Source organism: Camelina sativa, chromosome 13, assembly GCF_030686135.1.
Source record: "Camelina sativa cultivar CO46 ecotype springtype chromosome 13, ASM3068613v1".
NCBI classification, from domain to species: Eukaryota; Viridiplantae; Streptophyta; class Magnoliopsida; order Brassicales; family Brassicaceae; genus Camelina; species Camelina sativa.
Window position 1 is genome coordinate 3,229,754 of NC_141892.1, and position 22,904 is coordinate 3,252,657.

At 37.0% G+C, this 22,904-nt stretch overlaps 6 protein-coding genes and 2 pseudogenes across 11 annotated transcripts; 5 read left to right on the forward strand and 3 right to left on the reverse strand.

Moving 5' to 3' along the window:
• Positions 1 to 145: 145 nt before the first annotated feature.
• Positions 146 to 2,160, reverse strand: LOC104737890 (uncharacterized). Of its 2 annotated transcripts, none has more exons than XM_087480308.1 (3): positions 1,810 to 2,160; positions 1,060 to 1,725; positions 146 to 980 (listed from the first exon to the last, which is right to left on the reverse strand). In XM_087480308.1, the coding sequence occupies exons 1-3, from the start codon at positions 1,848 to 1,850 to the stop codon at positions 959 to 961; spliced, it is 729 nt and encodes a 242-aa protein (XP_087336434.1). In that variant the 5' UTR covers positions 1,851 to 2,160; the 3' UTR covers positions 146 to 958. The 2 variants fall into 2 exon arrangements, with proteins under 2 accessions (XP_087336434.1, XP_087336433.1); XM_087480307.1 differs by having other exon boundaries at positions 146 to 985; positions 1,066 to 1,725; positions 1,810 to 2,152.
• A 1,570-nt stretch (positions 2,161 to 3,730) lies between these two features.
• LOC104734852 (uncharacterized) lies at positions 3,731 to 5,740 on the forward strand. The gene is made up of 3 exons (XM_010454514.3): positions 3,731 to 3,903; positions 4,322 to 4,487; positions 5,336 to 5,740. The coding sequence occupies exons 1-3, from the start codon at positions 3,873 to 3,875 to the stop codon at positions 5,589 to 5,591; spliced, it is 453 nt and encodes a 150-aa protein (XP_010452816.1). The 5' UTR covers positions 3,731 to 3,872; the 3' UTR covers positions 5,592 to 5,740.
• A 2,071-nt stretch (positions 5,741 to 7,811) lies between these two features.
• Positions 7,812 to 9,001, forward strand: LOC104734853 (transcription factor TCP21 pseudogene; annotated as a pseudogene).
• Positions 9,002 to 9,785: 784 nt separating this feature from the next.
• LOC104734856 (protein-S-isoprenylcysteine O-methyltransferase B pseudogene) lies at positions 9,786 to 11,149 on the forward strand (annotated as a pseudogene). Its single transcript, XR_015577838.1, has 2 exons — positions 9,786 to 9,924; positions 10,411 to 11,149. The product of XR_015577838.1 is annotated as a protein-S-isoprenylcysteine O-methyltransferase B pseudogene (transcript).
• Positions 11,150 to 11,232: 83 nt separating this feature from the next.
• Positions 11,233 to 13,538, forward strand: LOC104734854 (FAD synthetase 2, chloroplastic). 4 transcript variants are annotated; one of them, XM_087481027.1, is made up of 6 exons: positions 11,233 to 11,329; positions 11,436 to 11,561; positions 12,110 to 12,245; positions 12,475 to 12,650; positions 12,740 to 13,170; positions 13,245 to 13,538. In XM_087481027.1, exons 2-6 carry the CDS (start codon positions 11,507 to 11,509, stop codon positions 13,425 to 13,427), a joined length of 981 nt encoding a protein of 326 aa, XP_087337153.1. In that variant the 5' UTR covers positions 11,233 to 11,329; positions 11,436 to 11,506; the 3' UTR covers positions 13,428 to 13,538. The 4 variants fall into 4 exon arrangements, with proteins under 4 accessions (XP_087337153.1, XP_087337151.1, XP_019090712.1 ...); XM_087481025.1 differs by adding an exon at positions 11,779 to 11,831 and having other exon boundaries at positions 11,241 to 11,561; positions 13,245 to 13,535; XM_019235167.2 differs by adding an exon at positions 11,779 to 11,831 and having other exon boundaries at positions 11,241 to 11,561; positions 12,740 to 13,260.
• Positions 13,539 to 13,791: 253 nt separating this feature from the next.
• Positions 13,792 to 15,147, reverse strand: LOC104734857 (GEM-like protein 4). Its single transcript, XM_010454518.3, has 2 exons — positions 14,647 to 15,147; positions 13,792 to 14,527 (listed from the first exon to the last, which is right to left on the reverse strand). Exons 1-2 carry the CDS (start codon positions 14,777 to 14,779, stop codon positions 13,995 to 13,997), a joined length of 666 nt encoding a protein of 221 aa, XP_010452820.1. The 5' UTR covers positions 14,780 to 15,147; the 3' UTR covers positions 13,792 to 13,994.
• A 1,635-nt stretch (positions 15,148 to 16,782) lies between these two features.
• On the forward strand, positions 16,783 to 19,051 carry LOC147929164 (uncharacterized). Its single transcript, XM_087481003.1, has 6 exons — positions 16,783 to 17,016; positions 17,697 to 17,920; positions 18,010 to 18,091; positions 18,193 to 18,278; positions 18,402 to 18,484; positions 18,581 to 19,051. The coding sequence occupies exons 1-6, from the start codon at positions 16,927 to 16,929 to the stop codon at positions 18,820 to 18,822; spliced, it is 807 nt and encodes a 268-aa protein (XP_087337129.1). The 5' UTR covers positions 16,783 to 16,926; the 3' UTR covers positions 18,823 to 19,051.
• LOC104734858 (alpha-galactosidase 2) lies at positions 18,999 to 21,655 on the reverse strand. Its single transcript, XM_010454520.2, has 14 exons — positions 21,425 to 21,655; positions 21,275 to 21,333; positions 21,135 to 21,191; positions 21,003 to 21,037; positions 20,807 to 20,910; positions 20,630 to 20,705; positions 20,413 to 20,537; positions 20,252 to 20,335; positions 20,094 to 20,158; positions 19,922 to 20,004; positions 19,742 to 19,832; positions 19,602 to 19,651; positions 19,386 to 19,526; positions 18,999 to 19,284 (listed from the first exon to the last, which is right to left on the reverse strand). Exons 1-14 carry the CDS (start codon positions 21,547 to 21,549, stop codon positions 19,192 to 19,194), a joined length of 1,188 nt encoding a protein of 395 aa, XP_010452822.1. The 5' UTR covers positions 21,550 to 21,655; the 3' UTR covers positions 18,999 to 19,191.
• Positions 21,656 to 22,904: the final 1,249 nt, after the last annotated feature.

Here is a 22,904-nt window from a genome sequence, read left to right on the forward strand (position 1 = left end):
AGGAATAATTTTTTTTTGCTTTGTTGGAGTCTCGCACAATTGTATAAAACTGTGGCCACCAAAACAAAACTGTGGACTATACAATTACAAACCACAAAATGTGTTAACTAATGTAATGGCCTTTATTTTTCCATTTAATATTTGATTAACAGAACAAACATATTTCTTGATTAAATAAACAGACTGCTTGTTCTTATAGGAGTTGATAATAACCACCAAGTAAATAGTTTCTAGAGCCGTTCGGGTTTTCGATACAAAAAGTAAATAAGTTGGCAGGAACGAACAAAGTCCGGAGACATACAAATGAAGGGAACTCTACTCCAACGTACGACGATATATAGAAGCAAAAAGACACCTGCTAGTAGGCTAATGCTGTTTTGCTTCTTCTGTTTCTTTCAATAGAGGCTGAAACAAGTCCATAATTATCTCACGCCTCATCGCGTTTCGAGCCCATGCTTCCTCGGTAACTCGGTTAAAAAGAGACTTCCACAAACCCAAAATGTTAGACTCCATGGCTTCCATCGCAAACCCATTTGCCTCTAAAACATCCTTGGCACACCTCAACTTCTCCTTGACCTTCTTCAGCAATTCTTTAACACGAGACGTATACTCTCGTCCACCTGCCGAGGTTCCATTTACTTCGAGTCTCATAAAAAGATTGTGCAAATCTCTGATTCCAGCAACAAAATCCTCCCAAGTCGTCCTGATCAAATCCCAATGGACCGACTTGTAACCACTGTGATACACTCCATTCTTCGGTTTGATATTTCTTGAGTAGACATGATGCATCACACGAAGCAGCCTTTCTCCAACGGGACTACCAGTTTTCCGGAACCTCCTAACACTTCTCCACAACTTCAAGCAGAACTGTAAAACACTCCGGATTTCATCACTCAGCAAGAACATCGACTCAGCCACACATAGCGAGAGCTCAACTCCTAGTTGCACAACCTCCTCTCTAATCCCCTGCATTGCAAATTCTGACCTGCCAAACCAACAACAACAAAAAGAAGTCAGATATGAAGATAGACTTTTGGCAGGTAAAATACTACTGAATACACTGACCCTAGAATGTAAGGAGAAGTAACGGGCAGTGTCGTTATCTCGCAATGGCAGGAATCGCCCAATATAGGCTGAAACAGGTCGCTAATAATCCTATTCCTCGTCACTTCTGGACTTGGTTCGCCAGCTTCTTCTTCTTCGTCAAAGAGAGACTTCCACAGGTCAGAAACGTTAGACGCAACAATCTCCCTGGCAAAACCATTCAGCTCTGAAACATCTTTTGCGAACAACAATTTGTCCTCTAGCTTCTTGAGAACTTGTTGCTTGTAATTTTCAACAGCGGAAGATAACAGCCGATCATCGAAAGAGCAATCTTTCTTCCTGAGAAGCAAAACAAGGCGATCCAAAACAATGACCCCGTCGGTAAAATCCTTCCAAGTGGTCTTGACGAATTCCCAATGGACCGAGTTGCCACCATCCGGACAACAAAATCCCCTGTTCTTGGGTTTGATGTCCTTTGAGTAGACATAGTGAAAAACGCGAAGCAGCCTTTCTGACACAGGAGAAGAGGGAGGTAATGTATACTTCCACAGCTTAAAGCAGAACCACAACATGGTATGAATGTCATCACAGAGCAAGAACATGGATTCAGCTACAGAGACTGAGAGCTCGACTCCTAGTCGTACAACCTCCTCTCTAATATGATCTTTCCCAGCGGACGTCCTACAAAAACAAAACAATAAGTCAAGTGTTCAAGCTGTGCAAAACCTCAAAAGGTAAGGGGACGAGAGTAACATCATCACTGACCCCGTGGCGTATGTGAACGATAATGGACGGATGCGACGCATAGCACCATGTGTCGGTTTGGGTTCCAATAATAAAAACCCAGAAAAAACAATTCACACACAATTAGAATCTCAAATGCGAATTATCAAAAACTGGTCAGGATCATACATGAAAACGCAATTGACAGAAATCAAATCGAAGAAACCCTCCAACAACAAGATCGTGCCTATCATCATCAAAATGCAAATTTCTCAAAAATTCCAAATGCAAATGCACATATTCATTCAAAATAAATTTGATTCTGTGGCAGTGGCTGAAGAGGACTCGGTGGCAATGGCTGAGGAGGCTTTATCTTATTATATACACTATTTTATTTTTAATAGTTATCTTATTATATAAACTTTGATGACACAAAATTACTCATTAATAAAATCGTGACATGTGTCAAATATATTGATTAGATGTCGACACATGTCTAATTCGATTTACAGAATTTTATAGGTTTATATTTTTAAAAATGTCAAAGTTATTCATTAACAAGATAGTGATAGGTGTCAAAAATATTGATTAGATCATGACACGTGTCTAATTTTATTTACAGAATTTTACATGTTTATATACTTATTAATTATATTATATTGTGTTCTCAATAAAATTTGACATGTGTTAACAAAAACGAAATTAATTAAGCATGTATATTAATCAATAAATAATGAATAACAAAGATAAAAAAAGAACATAATTTTAGTTGAATATAAATTGTATTTATCGTTGTAATATAAATATTTATTGTAACTAAGCACACAAAACCTTCAAAGAATAATGAACTTAAAACGAAAATTCAATACATGATGTATATTAGTATAGTTTTGCATGTTTTATTTTAAAGATTTTAATGCATGTAGTAATATGAGAAATCTGAAAGAAAAATAGAAAAACTGAGTTTGTATGAATGAATTTTTGGTTAATTGATGAAAAATGACAAAAATATTACTTATATCTTTGGTTTTTGCTTATAAACAAAGATATAATTTTGCTTGCTTTTACCAACTTTCCACTTAAATATTCTTTTATTTTTGGAAAATCATAGGGGGTACTTGTACCCCATAATTTTTCTAAATTTGTAATACTAAAAAGGATTAAGAGAATCACTTATCAAGATTGAAATGAGAGTCAAGGGAGGAGGTCTTCATGGCTGGATAGGCTATGTCGAGTCCTTTGCTTATCTAGATCTAGCTAGTCCCCAGCCTTAGGCTATAGTCATTTTTGGGTGTTTCAACATAATCACATTTATGCCAGTTTTGTGAATGCCTTGGAAAACGAATGGTACTCTTGGGGTTGTGGTAATAATTGTTCAACATAATCATAATCATATAATTCACCTATTTCTGGTTATAATTGTTCACATTTGCCGCAAGAAAATGCGAGAGAAAAAAAACGCTAGTAAAGAGAATAATCGCTTGCAGTAGTGGGTTTGTTTAACCATCGATAGCATGATAAGTGAAGCTTTTCCCATCCAAGTCTTTCATGGCGCGATAGGGATTGTCGTCCAGTCTTTGATTACTACAGTGTGCTGAAATAAGCATAATGCAAGAAATTTTGTGGCTCGGGGTTTCCTCAAGACCAAACTAAAAGTCCATGGAACAAAAATCTTCTTCTATAGTCAACCTTAATTATATAATAACAAAAACCCTCTTGACGTTCTGTTTTTTTTTTAACAGTAAACACCCAGCAATGGTGAGAACCATGTTGGAGAGGTCTTGACGTTCTGTTGTGATCACTTTATTTGAAAATAACAAAAACCCTAAAATTAGATACTGTCATGAATAAACAAAACATTCGTACATTGTGATTTATAAAATGGGCTTTACTTAATTTCTGAAGGCCCAAAAGGATTTTAAATCTGAACTATTATTTTAAGCCCAACTAGCACTTGTATTTAGGAGCCACCGGTAGTTTATGAACTTCATAATCAAAAATTGTCTTCTTCTCCGATTTGGCTGCACCGCCGGAGCTCGACGCTGAGCTTAACTAAGAGGTGTCGTTTGTTTCACAACCAGTGAAGAAGATCAAATTTTAAAACCATGGATTCTCCGATCAATTCACAGAAAACGGGTAAAACAAAACCCCCCTTTCACTCTCTTTTCATTCGCCGGCCGATTCGACTCATCCCCCTTTGTTGTTTCGTTTCTTCATCTAATGGGTTTCTTATAGGTTTCTCCTAAGATGATATCTCTTTTGTTTTTTCGTCCATCATAGTGAAACCAAGTCATATCGTTTGTTAGGTTAATCTTTGCCATTGAGCTAATTAACCTAACTTTCTAAATCGTTGTGGTATTATATATTGCGACTTGAAAAGTCTGTTACTCAGTATTCTTGTTCTGGTTCTTGAATGTAATTGCAATTACTGAGTTTTGTGTTCTTGTTTTCAAGTTACAGTCGAGTTTATAGGATACTATTTTACACAATGTGGAAATCAGATGGACTTAATTTAATGATCTTAATTTCTGTATTGTCTACTACACTGTAACAGTTTCGGACGACGATGAGATTGATTACTCCGTCAAACCAGAATTCTATGATTCAGATCTTGATGATAAAGATGAGCTTTGGATGATTAGCAAGAGAGATGGTCGTCCTTCTGATGCTGTACTTAGCTGTCCAGCTTGTTTCACTACTGTCTGCTTAGAGTGTCAGAGGTAATTTCTATTTCCTCTCTCAACATTTGTGATTTCTTAGAACTTGGTGTTTTTTATTTATTTCCTTAGTTTATTATATTAAACCGAGTTCTGGATGCTGCTGCTAGTATTCCATTGTTGGATCTCGACACATGTGTTTGCTTCATGATAGTAACTTGCTAGATCCTGGAATGTTGACTTGATTTAGAGATTCTTGACCATTGTTACATGCTTTAGATTTAGGAATGACAAACTTGATAGGATGCAAAACTGTTCACGGCCTGATTTACGAGAAAATCAAACATTTGAGTGATTCATCATAACCCGTTTTTTTTTATCTTCTTTATAGATTGTCTATATCCCTTCGAACATTTGATTTCACAATGTTGCTAGATTCCATAGTTCAATATCAATCCCCACTAATGTGTTTGCTTCCTGGAGAATATATTGATAGTAACTTGCTAGATTCTGGAATGTTGACTTGATTAGGAGATTATAGACCATTGTTACAGGCTCTAGATACCATCAACATGTGAAAATCCAAATATTCTTTTTAGGCATAACAATCTTCATATAATCTAAAGCGGTTTATGACATTAACGAGAAAAATCTCTACTCTCGGTCTAATTCCCAATCCTAGAACCCTTAGGTACTATCCACTACCAACCGCCTAGGCTATTACAATGTTCATGCAATATAGACTAACATAAGGACTTAACACAATGGATTTCTTTCTGTTCTCTTCAAGATATTGTCTTGATTATTAATTGATCCCATTGAACTTCTTTGAGCTGTGTGAATCGACAGATGAACTTGTTTTAGTAATTATTATCTGTGGAGATTGAGACAAGTGAGTAAAACTTTTGCAGGCACGAGCAGTACGTGACACAGTACAGGGCAGTATTTGTGGTCAATTGCAGAGTAGATAAAGACACAGTTTTGCAAGAAAAAGGAATGCCCTCGAAGATTGGTAAAAGAAGGAGAGATTCCGAGATGCAAGAAACTGATTCTGCAGAGAGCGAAAAAGTTAACCGGGTCTTTTGCTCAGCTTGTTCGACAGAGATCGGGGTAGTCGATGGTGAAGAGATTTACCATTTCTTTAATGTCATTCCAAGCGAGCCTTAGAACAACCTGGTTTTATGAGTTACTTGTTTGTAACGATTTCAGAAACAGGTGATTAGGATTATGGTTTCGGTAGTTTGCGTTTCTCTTTACGTTTCAGTGTATATTTGTTTGGTAGTTTTGAAAAATCAAGTCATTTGAGAATTTTGACTGACGACGCCTATATTTCCTTAGTCAGATTCGTCCAAATACAAAGCGAGTTAAAAACTTGGTTACGTTTACGAAGATAATTTTGATATTGTGATTCACCGAAGACCCTATTGTGCATTTTAGTAGATAGGTCATAGGTCTAACCTGTGAATTATTAACGTATATCTCTATTCATCGATTTGTAATAACAAGATTGCTAAGAAATATCCCAAAGTTAATTTCATGTTACGGGGGGAAAAGGATTAATCGATGGTCGCTGCTTGGTCTCGGAGCGTCTAATTCAGCGCTAGTCAATACGGCAGAAGATAAAGCGATCCACTCAGTTTATTACACGAGGTGACGTGGATTATTCTAATTGGTGGAGTAAGCTAAGAAAATCTAGGGAGGCATCAGGCAAGTGAAGAAGAAAAGAAAGAGATATTTGTATGAAACACGAGTTGATTCTCTCTCTGTTAAGACAGAAGTGTCACTTTCTTGTAGTTTCGTCCACAACCCATAATAATTTCTATTAAATTCATAAATATACGCAGATGGGAATGGGCTCCAGCTGTTTAACACATTTGACAATTGTCAAATGATTCGCACACCTATACTATTTATTTTTTTTCTTAATAAATATATGCATTTTTGGTAATTGGTGATCATCACAAATTGTCTATATGTATTTTTTTCCAGCTAACCCCACAACTAAACTAATCATTCAGAAAATCCCCATTAATCCACTCAACTAAATAAAAAGCCGGTCATTACTAACTAGTACTATTTGTTGTCTGTTAACTTTTGAATCAACGTTTTTTTTTCTTTTTGTATTTATATTTAAATGAATCCTAGCAACTAAAAAATTACTCCATGTCTCTAGTTTGGTGGGTTCTCCAAGCTGTGAGTCGTAGTTAGCTCATTTTACTACCTCTGAGAAATTAATTTTGGTTTTACTTTTACCGCTTTTGGTAATTCCTGACTTCACGTATATATGACGTCTTTAAGAAGTTAGTTTTAAGTATGGTTTTAAAAATAATGTATTATAACTCATAATCATAACAAATATAATCACGATAGTATCGTCTATAATGTGAATGATTGAAATAATTTGCAAAGAGAGTTGCTACGAAATAATTTAGAAGAACAAAAATCTCTAGGCAACGACATATCAAAATCCCCAGGTGGGCACGACTACTTTTGATAATGTCACGCTCCAAATTATTATTTTATTAGTATTGCTTAATGGGCAATATTACTACGAATTATGATATATACAAATTGAACGCACGAACGCATATTATTTTGTGGGGGTCGAACTGGTTTAAAATAGTAATCACTAATCAGTGTCATAAAGCGCCTAGTTGTCATTTTATTGGAGCTATTTCTTCTTCTTTACTAGAAAGTAGAAACTATTCATCCTAATAAAAAATTACTAACTAGATCGTAGATGTGAAACTAACTACTTTAAAAGGTTTTACTAATAGTAAGAAAAATAATTGTTAAAAAAAAATATTAAAAACTCGTAATCAGTGTGGGTATAAATTCTACTCACCAATCAATAACTTCATTGATTGTCTCTTATTCCACATCTGACTCTTTTCAACTATCGTAGAAACTGGAATCAGCTTTTGTCTTAATTGCAATCTAATTTTTTCTCTATTTTTTTTTTCATAAAAAACCTCTAGAATTTAATCGGTGATTAAAGCACAACCTTTCTCTAGTTAACATGGTAGCACCAAAAACGATTCACATTATTTCTGCACTACTAGTAACGACTAACGAGTAACGACAAGTCTTTTTTTCCCTACACCATTCGCTAAATAACGCCCCCCTTAAGGCTTACACGTTCGTACTTAATTAAGCTTTGGGATGTGAATTAAGCAACCAATATAGATCAGGACGGACGGGGACCTCAACTAACTAAACCTAAAAACTTAAATTCTCCTGCCGGACCGTGGTCCCAAACGCTAACTACTACAGTCAACACCGGGGTCAAGCGCGTGAGCTTCAAACTCTTCCTGAACCAAAAAAAAAAAAAAAACCAAAGCAGAAGAAGTGAGCTGTGTAGTGGAGCCCACAAGCCATGTGCTCTCCTTCCTGTCTCCTCCCACCAGCCTAGCTTCCTCCCCTTCTCTCAAATCATTAGTTCACTACCTCCTTCTCCTTCTCCTTCCCCTTCCCCTCGAGAGATAGGAGTTATAATATAGTGAAATCTATCCCCCACTTAACGAAACCCCTTAGTACTATTTACCATGGCGAACAACGACGGAGCAGTGGCTAACGGCGTCATAATCGAGCAGACGACGTCAAACAAAGGACCACTTAACGCCGTCAAGAAACCCCCTTCTAAAGACCGACACAGCAAAGTCGACGGGAGAGGGAGGAGGATTCGTATGCCAATCATTTGTGCTGCTCGAGTTTTCCAGCTGACCAGAGAGTTAGGTCACAAATCCGACGGTCAAACCATTGAGTGGCTCCTCCGTCAAGCCGAGCCTTCTATCATAGCCGCCACTGGGACTGGCACTACTCCGGCTAGTTTCTCAACCGCTTCTCTCGCCACTTCCTCTCCGTTCACACTCGGAAAACGCGTCGTTAGAGCTGAGGAGGGAGAGTCCAACGGCGGTGGCGGCGGAGGAGTAGGAGGGTTAACTGTGGGACACACTATGGGGACTTCGTTGATGAGTGGTGGTGGCTCTGCTGGGTTTTGGGCTGTTCCGGCGAGGCCGGATTTCGGACAAGTTTGGAGCTTTGCAGCCGGAGCTCCACCGGAGATGGTTTTTGCTCAGCAGCAGCAACCAGCTACACTCTTTGTCATCAAGCTTCCGCGGCCGCAGCAGCTGCAATGGGTGAGGCTTCAGCAGCTAGAGTTGGGAATTATCTACCGGGTCATCATCATCTCAATCTGCTTGCTTCTTTGTCGGGTGGAGCTAACGGGTCGGGTCGGAGAGAAGACGACCACGACCCACGTTGAATAAATTAAGGGTCTTTGTCTTTTTGGTATGTATAGAGAAGAAGTCCTATGTTTTAATGTCATCGAAAGTGTTTTAGGAGATTGAGTATTTGGCTGGGCTCTTAAAATTCTAGTTAATTTTAAGCTTAAATTGCGTGTTTTGATTAGGGTTTTAGGGGGTTTAAGAATATCTCAAAATTTGTTTTCGGGGAGTGAATGAAACAGAGAACGATTGATTGATTGATTGATTGTTGTACTTTAAAACGCCATAAAAGCTCTGTTTTTGCTGGCCAAACAGAGCCATTTAAAATCAAAATCTTTAGAAAACTAAAAAGAACAGCAAGTTTTAGCCATGTATGGTTTGTCGATGAAGCTGAGATTCCAGTTTTTGATTACAAAGAAAAGTGATGATGAACTGGCCAAGAAATCTATGTGAGGTACCACCATTACCATAAAATCCTCTGTTGGTTAGAGAAAACACTCTTTCGTGGTATAAGAAAACAAATCTGAACACGGATAAGCAGCGCGGCCGGGGCCTGATAAAATAATAAGGTTCCAAACAAAAACTTTTACCAAAATAACTTTTCACGGCCCCCAAAACTAAATAGCAAGCATATGTACTTGTCTTGCTTCTATCCAGAGCCGTTTATGCAGGTAGAAAGAGTAATAACTCCCTTACAATAAAAGCTTTCAGCAAATCTTTATTCGTAGCTTCCTACAAACCCCATAGAAATTACAAGTTTACGGTTAATACCATGCGACACTCTCTATTGAGTTGACTTGGTGTCTCTCAATCTACACATATCTAATTGGAGTGACATGTAGTCGCACAATTTTATTTTTTACCATCAATACTTCATTAGTAAGTTGAACCGGAACAAACCGAATAGTAAAATTGGATCAAACCGTTTCGAACCAATAACCCTAAAAAAAAAAAAAAAGGGCGGAAGCCTGGTTCTTGAGATATATCGGAGCTCCAGCAAAGTTTGGTTTCCTCTCATCGATTTTTGCCCGGAAGCTCTATGATTCAGACTAAGACTTTTTTCTTCTTTCTCGGGGATGATCTAATGAGATCTTTGTGTTTTACAAAAGTAATTCTTTAAAATCAAAGCAAGCAAAGAATAAAAAAGTGCAAAGGTGTAAACTTTGCTTCTCTCCTCCTAACCTCTAAAGTCCACGCGATTCTCACTGTCAGCCTCGGATAAATTTCCAGTCTTTCTCGCATTTACCCTTGGAGCAGCCGTCAATTCTAAGTGGGTATGTCTCAGATCTTCGTGGCTATTTACGGTTTCTGTTCAATTCTTTGAGGAAGTAAAGCATAAGTTATAGAATTAGTGGTTAGAATTTTCTGATTCCGTGCAATTTTGTATATTACAAAGTATACAATAGTTCCTTAACTATTTAGTTATACATATCTATTTATAAATCTTTGAATAAGATTTCAATTTTCCTGTAAAAAACTGTGTTTTGAAAGCATGTCATATATCAATTTGTTGGATTAAGAAGATTCTTGTTTAGTGTTAGAAGAACTTTAATCTGAAAAGCCGGTATGATCATGAGGCTGATGCCTCAGAAGCATCTATTTAGATAATGAGCTGACTTATAACAAGTTAAGTTTGATTTGTTACATTGATTGAGAGTAGCTGTTCCTTAGATTTGGGTTTGAATAAATACTTAAATGCTTGTTGTTTCCCAGCTTTGGCTAATGATGTTTTTTGGATCTTCTCGGGTATGTTCTTTCAGGTCTGAGTAAAATCTTGTGAAGAATCAATGACAGAGATATTTAGTGACACCGGTGTCAGACAGTTAACTCAAATGTTCCTGGCGATAATCTTCTTCCACACATCGGAATACATTCTCGCCATAGTCATTCATGGGAAGTCCAGAGTCACTTTAAGCTCACTTTTGATCAGCAAACACTATGCATTAGCAATGGTAATCTCAGTTCTCGAGTACCTAACCGAGATTTTTTTCTTCCCTGGCCTAAACAACACTGGTGGATCAGCAATCTCGGTCTTATAATGATCGTATCCGGAGAAATCATCCGCAAAACCGCTATAATCACAGCAGGTAGATCGTTCACACACCTTATAAAGATTCGAAAGGAGGACCATCATAAGCTTGTGACGGAAGGAGTGTATCAAATCATGAGGCATCCGAGTTACACCGGGTTTCTTGTTTGGTCAGTCGGAACGCAGGTGATGCTGTGTAACCCCGTTTCAGCGATTGCGTTCGCAGTTGTGGTGTGGCGGTTCTTTGCTGAGAGAATACCTTATGAGGAACATTACTTGAAGCAGTTTTTTGGGAGACAGTATGTGGAGTATGCGCAGAGAGTGCCTTCTGGTGTTCCCTTTGTAAACTAAACCTTTAGATCAATTGTTAACATATATGAGAATTGTCTTATTACTTTTCTTATAGAGATAATGAAAAGAGACGTTTACTCATGTTTCAGATTAATAATATTCTTGTCAATGTTTGATAATTTGGTACCTCAAACACTCTGGCCGAATCAGAGGTTTATGACTTTTTATTGGATTTAATATAATTTGACCAATGTGTTTTTAAGTTTTAACTTAGCTCTCCGGCGAAGAGTCTCTCACCGTGAGAGCGAGCTTTGTCCGATCTGTAATCACGAGAAGGAACGGAACCATGTTGTGCGGAGGTTTGCAGCATTTTTCCGACCACCACCATAATCATAGTTCGATTGGATTAGGATTAGGGTTTTGTGGTGCTAAGATTGTGCAGCTCTCTTCACTCTTTCTCAACAGGCCGTGTCAGGCTATGGCGAACGGTCATCATTCCAGCCATAAATTGCAACAGCGGATGATGATTTCTTCATATGGGTCTCATTGCAGGACTCCCGGAGATATCCCTATTCTACACAATTGTTTCAGGTTCTCTCCTCACTTTGACTTCTGATTCATGTCTTTTCCTCACTTTGGTATATGATTCAAGGTTGGCATTTTGACCAATTCATGTGAAGTTTCATAATTTAGCTTACCCTAGACTACTGAGATTGTGTAAATTGTCGAAATTTATGTTTCTGGATTCGAAAGAGAGATGTGTTTTGAATTTATCTGAGTGATGTTATTTTGCTATCTTCTTCTGAAGCCAACGAGAAGATGATCCTGAGCTTCCAGTTGAAGGATTATCCCCAGTTTCAGGTATCTAGGTTGCTTGTTTTTTGCATCTTCGTTCAAGTTTTTTATCTAACTCCCTCAAATCCAACTGCATCCCTAGAAATTGTCACACCTTTCTTTTCTTTGGAGAGAGCGCTAGTATTAGACTTGGTAGAAGAATGGAGTATATGTTAGCATAGATGATTATGCTCTCAACTTCTCTCATGGTTTTGCAATGCCTTTCTTTGATGTGCATACTTGCAGAGATTATGTAACCTTTTCGTCTTGTTTTTACATGTTCCCTATTACATTTATATGTGTAGGAGGCGTTGTTGCTCTAGGGAAGTTTGATGCCTTGCATATCGGCCATCGAGAGCTTACGATTCAAGCTTCAAGAATTGGAACTCCGTATCTATTATCTTTTGTTGGAATGGCCGAGGTACTTGGCTGGGAGCCTAGGTAATAATGTCCCCACCTGTAGTATTCATGCCTGCCTGCCTTCTCTTTTCCTTTTGGCATAAATGTTAGTTCGGTTCAAATCCCAATTTGCGAATGAACCAACCTAAGATTCCTGTTCTTTGAGATAGTTAAACAGTAGATATGATTCTGGTGATCAAGTATATGTTTTATAATCAATTTTTGGCTCTGTCCCATGGTGACTACTGACAGTATAAATCTCTACAAGCAGGTCCCCAATAGTGGCCAAATGTGATCGAAAAAGGGTGCTTACCTCTTGGGCCTCGTATTGTGGAAACAGAGCACCCGAAGAGCACGAGATAGAATTTGCCAGCGTGCGACATCTTACCCCCTGGCAGTTTGTGGAGAAGCTGTCAAAGGAGCTCAGAGTCTGCGGAGTTGTGGCAGGTGAACTTTGAAAAGATCTCAACCACCCCTTTCTCGTACCATTATATGTTCGCACACAATCAATCGTTTGCAAAAACCTTTTTCCACAGGTGAAAATTACCGATTTGGATATAAAGCGTCTGGTGATGCCTCTGAGCTAGTAAGACTGTGCGAGGAATATGGCATCACTGCTTACATCATAAAATCTGTGATGGACAAGAAGCAAGGCCCAGGAAGGAGAGACTCAGGGGACTCAAAAGACAGAGGACAAGTCTCTTCTACACGTGTACGCCAAGCTCTTGCTGTGGGAGATATGAGGTACGTAACGGAGCTCCTTGGCAGGGCACATCGGCTTATCTTGAAAGTCAGAACCCAAGATATGCGGAGTGAAAGGATGATCTCAGTCCCGAGATCATCACTACTTAATTTACCACCAGGGAATGGAATTTATGAGGCATGTTTGCTTATAGTTGGTGATGCGTCTTCCATTCCGTGTACCTTAGTTGTTGATACATCAAATATCCATGTAGAAACCAAGGAGGTACGGCTCTGTAATTTAGATTGGTCTCAAGAATTTCAACTCTTGAGTGTTGAGTTTGACTAATTCAATCTTAGTTCCTATATGTCTCAATTATCTGTTCGCTCTATCATTCACTTTCGTCTTCAAGAGTATACTGCTTGACCAGACATAACAGCTCGAGGACACTTGTCATAACCCAAAATTCCCATATTTCCCCTTCCACAAATCATGAAAATCTTGTCCTACCATGGCTTTGGTTTGCATTAATGAAGCATTAAGCAACAGCAAGCTGACATGGGTGATTTCGTGGCTAGACAGCTGAAAGGATATAGACCTGCCTCAGTAGATACTGAACCAGTATGTTGTATGATGAAACAGGCTGGTGAGTAAAGCTCTTTGAATCTTCTGCTGCTATGAATATAACTCAAGACGGCTCTTTTTCTTGTTATTTACTTAGGGAAAGATTGAGCTTTAAGAATCTTAGAGTCTTGTAAAGACTTTTGAAGATACTCAATTAGCATAAAGTAAGCAATGGTTCCTGTGCACTCTGTTCTTCATTGGACGTGTCAGGGCATATTACTCTCTGTATTTCAAGCACAAGGAAATTGTTTTTTTTTGCAGAGCCCCGCTATAGACTTTCCATTTCAGTTGAATGAGCATTGCATGCATACATATGATTCACTTAATATATTCATCTGATATTGTCTACAAACAATGGAATAGAGAAAATACATTGAGTTTGTACAGTATTGTCTGGTCTTTCTAGGACTACTCTGTGATCAATCAGGTAAAGAAGAAATGAAATATTTATTCTAAACTCCAAAGCTCCTCGTAAAATCGTAGCTTTATTGCTCTTCCTTGCCTTCAAAGCTCAGAGAAAGAGCCTTCTCAAGGCAATTGAAAGCTTTTTGGTAGCTCAGGAACCCCATGAACCAGAAGTCGAAACCATCGACGGTGACTACTTCCAGGTACTTCTGTGATGGTTTCTTTGTGTTCTGACTCTGGTTCACTCTCTCTATCTTGCACAAGGGAATTGACACTTTGTAGTGAACCCGGATCATGTCTCCTTGAGAAGAAGCCACCTTTATGGACCTCTCACTGCAGAACGCCATTTTCTTGGACGAGATAAATAGAAGGCCGGCAATGGGACCTGCGGTTGTCGACAAGTAACACTGGTACATTTTGAACAGTTTCTCTCCTTCACTGACTCTAAAGAGCCGCTTGAAGATCTTTTCTAAACCTCCAACCTGAAGAATTCTAGCGCCCAAAGATAGCTTTCTCTTCACTGTTTCGGTTAGCTTTGGTCTTAGCTTCGCATTGCATGCTCCATTGGTGAAACCATCGGTTTTCTTCCTTTTAAGAATCGTTTTGTCGTTGCCTGTCAAAAGAAACAATCAATCCTGCTGTTAGCTTTCAAAATTTCCAGTGAAAAAAAAGAAGATAAGAACAATATGGATTCAAAACATAGAAGAGAGGGTAGTTAAATTAAGTACTAACTTTGTTCAGATCTCTTGGAAGAAGCCGGAACCCATAACTTGTTTATTGAAGCCGGATCAGTTAAGTAACCCACCGGAGTAGTCTTTGCCGCTGGAAATCGAATGACTTGTTGTCCAACTCTGTTCATGTTCATATTGAGAAGATTGACTAATCGTACTTGATCTTGATGATGTTTGTGTGATTTGTAAAATTTGAAGATGATTGATGAAATGGTTTGGTGCAGGGTAAGGTATTTAAAGGGCAAATGAAAAGCGAAGATAGTGAATCTTTTGTGACTTGACCGTAGGATGAGTCATGAATGGGTCATCAACAGTTCAGCAAACGAGAAAAAGTAGCTTTAGTTATATCTAAATTTGAATCTTTTTTTTGGGGATTAGGGTTAAAGCATTGTGTTTGGCTGCTTTGAGCCAGATTGAAAAAAAAAAAAAGTTGAAACATGATCACACGCCCCTCACGTTAGACTCCGACATGCTTTTTAACATCTAAAGTTGGCAAGACGGCACCACATGTAAATTACGTAGTAAACTACTTATGAAGAAGGGGCGTCGTGGATTTGGTGCTTTCTGAGTTGGCATTGTGACTTTTTGATGTCATAACGTCCGTTTTCTAAGCACAAGAGAAAAGTTTTTTTTTTTTTTTGAAAGAATAAGAGAAAAGTTTTTAGCACAAGTTTTTAGCATAAAGTGAAAAAATAATATAAAGTATAAACACAAAAGGAACTAAATTTAAAATGGATATCCCACCATAAGATATGCCTGCCGCTGAATCAATTCGTCACCCATGTCTCTGCCCATGTGATCTACACAACAGGCAAATGCATATGCAGACTCAATACTTGACGTTCGTTTTTTTTTGTTTTTGGTATAGTAGTATATTCCTGTACTCTAGAATGAAGTAGAAGAATGATGAGTTTCTAGTACGTAATGAGACGCAAAACACAGAACATGAATGTAAAATGCTTAATTTTGTGTACTCTTTAATCAGGTATTTTATCAATGAAACGTTATTGAGCGTAATTAAAGGTTCAGTGAAGTTTTGATACAGCATGTCAAATTTTGAATGTGTATTTGATTAACTGGTTACGTAGATAATTAACCACAGTCGGATTGGATAATTAAGGCTTTTGCTAAACGAATATAAATTGGTCAACGTTTTTACTTTTTAGTAGGGAAAGTACAAGTGAATGCGGATAAAGCAGGGTGAGTCGGGAATTTTGAGTTATGGCAAATTGGCAAGTGGCAACGGACTAACTTTATATACTACTACTAGTAAATAGAAGTTAAAACAATTGAAAAAGAAGAAGTCAGTCAATATTTTGTGACGGTCACATTTTATGCGCAATAAAATAGATAATCCTCTAATCGTAAAAAAATTATGACGTGTGACTAGAGTGGCAGTTATAAAGATATACATATATAGTTTAAGTAGTTGGCTCAACAAAAGAATTGAAAGATAGAAAAGAAAAGTGAGAAGTTGCTTAGAACAAGTGTGTCCTACTCCTAGCTAGCTCATACGCACACTAGGCTAAATTATGCTTGTCACATCTAATTTCCCATGAGCATATACAGGATATATAAGATAAGAAGATAAAAACAACAAATGTGGAATACGCGGATTTGGGTCAACAAAACTCCGATCCAAAACCCAACTCCTACTACGCGGAACAGAATAAGTAGTACAATTTATTGGGTTCAAATTATAGCAAAAATGGTTTTAAGAGTGAGACTTTTAACCATTTGACTAAAAAAATTTCACTTTTCGATATCAATATTTGTCTAAGGTTTGTATGTACCATCTTGACATACATTTGTGTGTCTCTATTTCCTTTTCTCTAAATCTATGGTATTATAAGATTTGAGATTTGACAAACAGGTTTTATTAATATCGTCACAGAATTAAACAGAAAATAACAGGTGTTTATATTATGTATAGAGTCTTTTCTTTTCTTTTGGAAAGTTTATATTAATTAGGGTGTATTAATTATCACCTTAGTTAATAAATCCAATTTTGTCTAATTAAATAAATATCAAATGATAGTAATTTGTATTTTTTTGGTAAAAATATATTTTATTTTTATTTTTTTGACTTTCTCTTTATTTTTATATTTCATGTTTTTTTCTTTCTTCTTTTTGTTTTTTTTATGAAATTTCACATTTTAAACGCTATAAATTCCCTCCGTTTTCCTTATCTTCTACTTTGTGATTGTCAACAATCCATAATAGAGTCCGACCACAACGATCAAACAAAAGCAAACGGAGAATCGCTACCCAAACTAAAATCATGGAGAAAACGAATGAGAGAGACAAATCTAATTTCGAAAGTTTTCTTAAGCATATCTCTCCTCGAGTCCTCTTCAAATCCCGTATCCAGGTAATTTTTTTAAATCTTTTTCTGAATCATTCAGAGATGTGTTTGAAATAGTGCTTTAGTATACATAAACTTAATTTTCTTGCACAATATCTCAAAATCGTAGAGAACAAACCTCGGTGAATTTGTATACATACTCTCATGTTAGAAACTCAATTAAGCATCTAATCGCATTCTATAAAACCTTTCAGAACATATCATTAAATCATTCAAATTTGAGAAAGTATCATTAAATCATGTAGAAGAAAACAATGTAATAAAAGTCGTCTTAAAAAAAGTAGCTTTAAACAGTAATATATTATGAAAATGTAATTAAGCAACAATATTAATTAATAGTAAATGGGTTGAATGATACTAAAACAAATTTTTTTTCTACTGTCTTATCTTAATTGTATCATTGTTTGACTCGTGTCAGATTCTTTGGATTTAGTTAAGATAAACCACTAATCTACATAAGATAATTAATCAAAAATATAAAGTAAAACCAAGCTAAACCAAATCAAAATAATATCTCTTGATTTTGGTTAAAAGGAAGAAACTGAAACATTTGGGTTGATTTGTGATATAAAAACAAATACGAGGGGGATTTCTTTAAATAGTAGTATAGTTTTCCAACCCGGATCCGAATAATATAAACCGGGTCTTCGTATCAAACCCTAATTTCAAAAATTTCTTCCGCGCAGAATCGTGTGGGCTCGTCGTCTTCTTCAAGAGGCAAAGCTGAAGGAGTGAGAAAGCCTCACGTTGTCCTGAATGACATTTGGAAAGCCTACAACGTTTGGAGCTGTTATACTGTTGGCGTTCCTATTACGCTGAATTGGAGAAATGTTAATCAGTACTATGCTCTCACCCTCTCCGCGATCCAAATCTTCACCAAGAAGCCTCTCATCGATGGATCTTCTTCAAGGTCACAGATTCTTTGATTCTTTATTTTTGAATTTGTCTACTTCATTCAGAAAGATTGACACTTTATGTTTTTTTTTTCTTCAAATTTAGGAGCTTTGGTGAGGACTGTCATCTTTACTTGGAGTTCAACCAGACAATGAGAATTGAAGACAGGCCTCCTCTTATTGAAACTGTAAGTGATGCTCTTATGTGTTTGATCGCTTACAATTTGTCTCTCTGTAGTGATATATTAATTAAGTGGAGAGGTTCTGTTTTTTTTTTGGTTCTTTTAAGGTTACAAAACTAGCTAACAAGCACCATGGATTGGGTAGCCTAAAAGTCTCTGATCTTTCTGAAAACAGTTGGTTTGCTGTATCTTGGTATATCTCTCTTTCACCTATACTTAATTTTCTCAGCTTTAGCACTTTCCAGTTACATATATTTACTTTAGTTGCTACATGAATAATTTGCTGAATGAGGTTGATTGATACATATATTGTTAGGTCCCCGTCCATTCAAATTCCGGAAGTGCAAGTCGTGAAGGGATATTTCATAACATATCATTCATTCACACCCGTGTTTCCAGGTAATTTTCCCTTAAGCGTTTATGATTGCAAAAAACTAGTGTTTCTTTTTGATGTCTTGAACTCTTTTTTTTTTTTTTTTTTCTTGTGATTCTCAGAAATATTTCCTCAAGAGGGGAAATTTGAGCTTCCTGCTTTTGGAGTTGTGGGTTCCAAGCTCTCCAACAATGTTTGGATCATGCCAGGGACCTCGGATCAAGAGAACATGAACAGTCTTGAGGAGTCTGCTGCCTCCTGGCTGGGGAAAGTCATGTTCACTCACACCGATTTCGACATGTTTATGGCTCAGAAGAAACCTAATGACCTGCCATCTCCAACTGAGGTGGTCACTGGTGAGTGATAACTACCTCTGCGTTTAACTTCTCATACATCCTGGTTATGTCAGTGATGTGGTGTTGTCTGTGTTGAAAAATAAGCCTGGTGGTGGTATGGTATCTTGTTATTTATGGAATCTTTAGATGAAAACTTTGCGAACATCTGGATTTGTTGGTTTTACTTCAAAAGTGGCATTTGAGATTGTTGTCAAAACTCAATATTTCCTTATTGTATAATGTTATTTGGATTGAGTATTTCTGATTTTGGCATCTTCATATTCAGCATAATACAAAATCAGAGTAGAAGATGATTTGAAACAATCTTCTGGTTTCGACAGGATTTTGCTAGGGTTCAGTTTTACTTCCTTGACTTCTAGGTGTTGTAGAGCAACATCTTATGCCTTGCGTCTTGTAAGAGTGTACATTTTGCTGGCATGAGGCTCCACTAGGGCAGAGAGTTGTGTTTTAATACTTGAAAGTGTCAAACGCTGCATTCATTATAGTCATGGTTCATGATTAGGTTTCAGGTGTGAATAGTAGTAATGGAATTAACAGAATACTAATGCATGCATTGTTTATCATAATTTACCGCCCATAAGTCACGAGCATTAACAATAGCTGATGAATCAAGGCCAAGGTCCGCCCATCGAGCTGTGATGTTTGCAGGTACTGATCCTCTGTTCCATAGGATGACAGCTACTCGTTTCTTGCTTAGTGGACCTGCCCATACCTGTATTGCACACCACATATGTTACATGTTTTGTGTTTTCGGCATGTGCATACACATATATAAGAAAACTAGTACCTCAAGATCACCCTCTTTCTTGACTTTCTTTCCCTGGATCCCAAGTTTGTCTGAACATAAACAGCTCACAAGCTCTTATCACTTTAGGATTTCATGTTAGCAGATTCTGAAGTGGTTAAGAAATTTTCTATATTATTTACCTTGATTAACAGAAATCACCTCTTTGTTGCTAAGCAACTCAAAGGTAACTTTGTCCATCGATCGAAGATCACACCCGATCAGCAGAGGAGCCTGCAAGAGAGAACACAGTCCAACATTGGGTTAAGTATGGAAACATTGATACTCTGTTCAGGGCTTTCAGGTAAAACAACATTTCATACTTTTGCCAATGCCCAGATACTGAAATGTGACCTGTATTCTTCTTTAGTCATGCCTCCATTTCCCACTTCGAGCATGTCTGGATCTGTTTAAGTTTTATCCGGACATCGATATCACTTTCATGGTTCTTGATACAATTGACTCACATCTGTTTGTTAACACCAAACTACTTACCGTTCCACGATCCTGGTCTTGCGTAAGATGCCCATCGATCGTTCTGATCCGCTATCATTGTCATGCTAATAAGCAAAAACGAAGAGAGAAACATCTTCAAGTTCATGTATTATTAAGATTGAAGAAAAAATGCTAAGAAGCCATTAAAGAACAGAGACCTGTTCCAGTTATCTTGAATATCTCCAGTTGTTCTCCAACTGTTGCCAATATCTCCTGCCCAAGTTGCTGGATCCTCTTGTCCCCTGCACTTACAACTCAGTTTCTTGTTAATATCGTCAGACCAAAGTTGTCTGATAAAAACATTAGTGGATCTTCTTACCATTCACACAAAGAGAAGAATATGGATCTTCCTGAATTTAGGAGAGCTTTGCTCATCTTTGGATATCTTTCTCTTGGACTTGTACCTGTATTTTCGCAGTTATCATACTTCAAGTAATCAATCCCCTGTCGAATACACCACAACAGAAACACACAGCTTCAAGGATCATGAAATTAGTTCAGATATAGCATACATACAAGCATATATACATACTTACCCATGAGGAAAATGTTTTGGCATCTTGTTCTTCATGCCCAAGTGAGCCCGGCATGGTTTGGCTGCAAGTAAGAGTCCTAGAAATTGAGAAACATATGATCATTAACCAAATTAACCATGTCTTTAAAATGTTTTTGGATTTATAAGATAAATCTCTTGTATGTATCTATATCTATACCCGGCATCAGAGTAAATCCCAAGCTTTAGCCCTCTGCTGTGAACATAATCTGATAAAGCTTTGATTCCTGAAGGAAATGTCGATGCTTTTGCAACCAAGTTCCCCTATCAAATACACCAGAAACACATCTCACTTTGGTTCTTGATTCTCAAAGACTCTTGTAATGAAAATACATCTTTGATAGGGTTTAATTAACCTTAGAATCTCTCTTGAGTTCACCCCAACAATCATCTATAAACACAGACAAAAACAGAGCAAATCCATTAAGAAAACGAAGTGATAAAAAACAGAGTGGCCATACCAAAATGGTTTTATTTTTTATTTTTACCTATGTTAATATACTTGTAACCTCTAGCAGAAAGACCACTTGAAACCATTGCATCAGCTGCAGAGAAGCTCAGATTATTAGTATTATTTATACTATCAATTAATCGTGCATCAGATTTGCTTTCTAGAATCAGTAGTCACCCGTTTGTTTGATGAGGGTTTCATTGATGTTACACTGAAAATGATTCCAGCTGTTCCATCTGATCAGAGAGTAAATCAATCATAAGAGGTAATTAAACTTGTGACTCAAGTAAGTGAAATCAATGAAAACAAATGAAGAGAGGATCGAACCCCATTTGAGGAGAGCGAGCAAGTCCATTGTTCATCAACATTCGACTCTGACGAAACCCATCAACAATCTGAGTCAGAGTCAAAGTGAACGTAATGAATCTTAAGAAGAAACCAATAAGAACCATTGCTTGATCAAAGCTTTTTTCTTCTTTCCTCCAATGGCTATAAACTGACTCAGAGTTTGAAGAAAAATCAAAAGTGGGTTCTGTAGTAAATGTTGATGGTTAAGTGGGATCATGCCGATCTCTATATATATACACACACAGACTGTGACTGCAGTCAGAGTTGTCTCCATAGCAAGTGGGTCTTTTTTTTCTTTGTTTCGGAAATTTTAATTTTATTTTTCAGATTTGTGTAGCTTTAGTCACGGATATGGAAAATAAATATGTTATACTGTTGTCTATGGTTGTGACGCAAAAAAGTGTAAAAAGATTGAGGAAAAGAAGAAGTCGTTTCAAACGACTCGTTTGTAAACTGTGTAGGACGTATTCATAACTAATTCTAATAGTTAGTGAAAGGCTGCGACTGATGTCAACTATTGTGTGGTTAACCATTAACCAGATAACACACACAAGTGTTGTCGGTCGGAGTATAAGCGATGGAGTGACCACTAGAGAATATATATATACCCAGTCTCCGGATTTTTAGTAAGAGATGATGAGAAATAATGAGTTAATTGTAAAGGTTTAGCTAACTCTAACAAAAACAATTAACAGCTAATACGATCCAAACTTTTCTTCTTCTTTATTTCTTACTGTCTCAGGAACTGATGTTATACCACAGTGAACTTGCTATTTTTTACGTAAATTACAAGGAGGAATATTTCAGCTATAAACAAGTGTTTTTGGAGTGACGGACTTTTTAATTATGAATAAACCAATTAAGCTCTGATAACGTCATTTACATCCAAATTACAAAAACAGAATTCTTCACGCGTTTCAATAAGTCGTTAGGTTTTCGTTGTCATTATCGCATTGGACTCTAGTAAACACAATCGAATCATTATTTATTATGACCATTTTTATACACATTTTTATATTTGTATTTAGAAGTGTGATGTTTGCTCTGCTCTGATGAGCCCAAACCGTGGTCCTACGAGCCGGTGGCCGTTCGAATGGTATATATACATTGATACGCATGTTCTTATCAGTTATTATTAAAAAATCTGAGCATGCTTTCCGAGTGTGATGTTTCATACTTCCTCTCTCACATAGATTGATGTTTTGGGATATTTTTTTGTCCCACAAAAATTGATGTTTTGTAAACTTCAAGAAGTAATCATTAAAAATATTTAAATTTTTGAATTGTTATTGGTTTATATTTTCTCTCTCTACCAAAAAGAAATTATAAATTAATTTATAAATAAAAATAAATTTTTTTCTTAATATGTGTGAAAGTATCAAAACATCAATCTTTGTGTGACAGAGAGAGTATTTTTTTCATTTTTGTCACTATTTTAAAGTATTACATAATTTTGAGA

Coding starts and splice junctions, on each gene's coding strand:
- LOC104737890 (XM_087480307.1), bottom strand. CDS start 1,850: ATGCGTCGCATCCGTCCATTATCGTTCACATACGCCACGGG. Junction 1,726..1,809: donor TCGTTCACATACGCCACGGG/GTCAGTGATGAT, acceptor TTGTTTTTGTAG/GACGTCCGCTGGGAAAGATC. Junction 986..1,065: donor ACTTCTCCTTACATTCTAGG/GTCAGTGTATTC, acceptor TTGGTTTGGCAG/GTCAGAATTTGCAATGCAGG.
- LOC104734852 (XM_010454514.3), top strand. CDS start 3,873: ATGGATTCTCCGATCAATTCACAGAAAACGG. Junction 3,904..4,321: donor GATCAATTCACAGAAAACGG/GTAAAACAAAAC, acceptor ACACTGTAACAG/TTTCGGACGACGATGAGATT. Junction 4,488..5,335: donor GTCTGCTTAGAGTGTCAGAG/GTAATTTCTATT, acceptor AAACTTTTGCAG/GCACGAGCAGTACGTGACAC.
- LOC104734854 (XM_087481025.1), top strand. CDS start 11,317: ATGTTGTGCGGAGGTTTGCAGCATTTTTCCGACCACCACCATAATCAT. Junction 11,562..11,778: donor ATTCTACACAATTGTTTCAG/GTTCTCTCCTCA, acceptor CTTCTTCTGAAG/CCAACGAGAAGATGATCCTG. Junction 11,832..12,109: donor AGGATTATCCCCAGTTTCAG/GTATCTAGGTTG, acceptor TTATATGTGTAG/GAGGCGTTGTTGCTCTAGGG.
- LOC104734857 (XM_010454518.3), bottom strand. CDS start 14,779: ATGAACATGAACAGAGTTGGACAACAAGTCATTCGATTTCCAGCGGCA. Junction 14,528..14,646: donor TTCCAAGAGATCTGAACAAA/GTTAGTACTTAA, acceptor TTCTTTTGACAG/GCAACGACAAAACGATTCTT.
- LOC147929164 (XM_087481003.1), top strand. CDS start 16,927: ATGGAGAAAACGAATGAGAGAGACAAATCTAATTTCGAAAGTTTTCTT. Junction 17,017..17,696: donor TCTTCAAATCCCGTATCCAG/GTAATTTTTTTA, acceptor TCTTCCGCGCAG/AATCGTGTGGGCTCGTCGTC. Junction 18,485..18,580: donor ATTCACACCCGTGTTTCCAG/GTAATTTTCCCT, acceptor TGTGATTCTCAG/AAATATTTCCTCAAGAGGGG.
- LOC104734858 (XM_010454520.2), bottom strand. CDS start 21,549: ATGGTTCTTATTGGTTTCTTCTTAAGATTCATTACGTTCACTTTGACT. Junction 21,192..21,274: donor AACCCTCATCAAACAAACGG/GTGACTACTGAT, acceptor GCTTCTCTGCAG/CTGATGCAATGGTTTCAAGT. Junction 19,833..19,921: donor GTATCTGGGCATTGGCAAAA/GTATGAAATGTT, acceptor TCTCTCTTGCAG/GCTCCTCTGCTGATCGGGTG.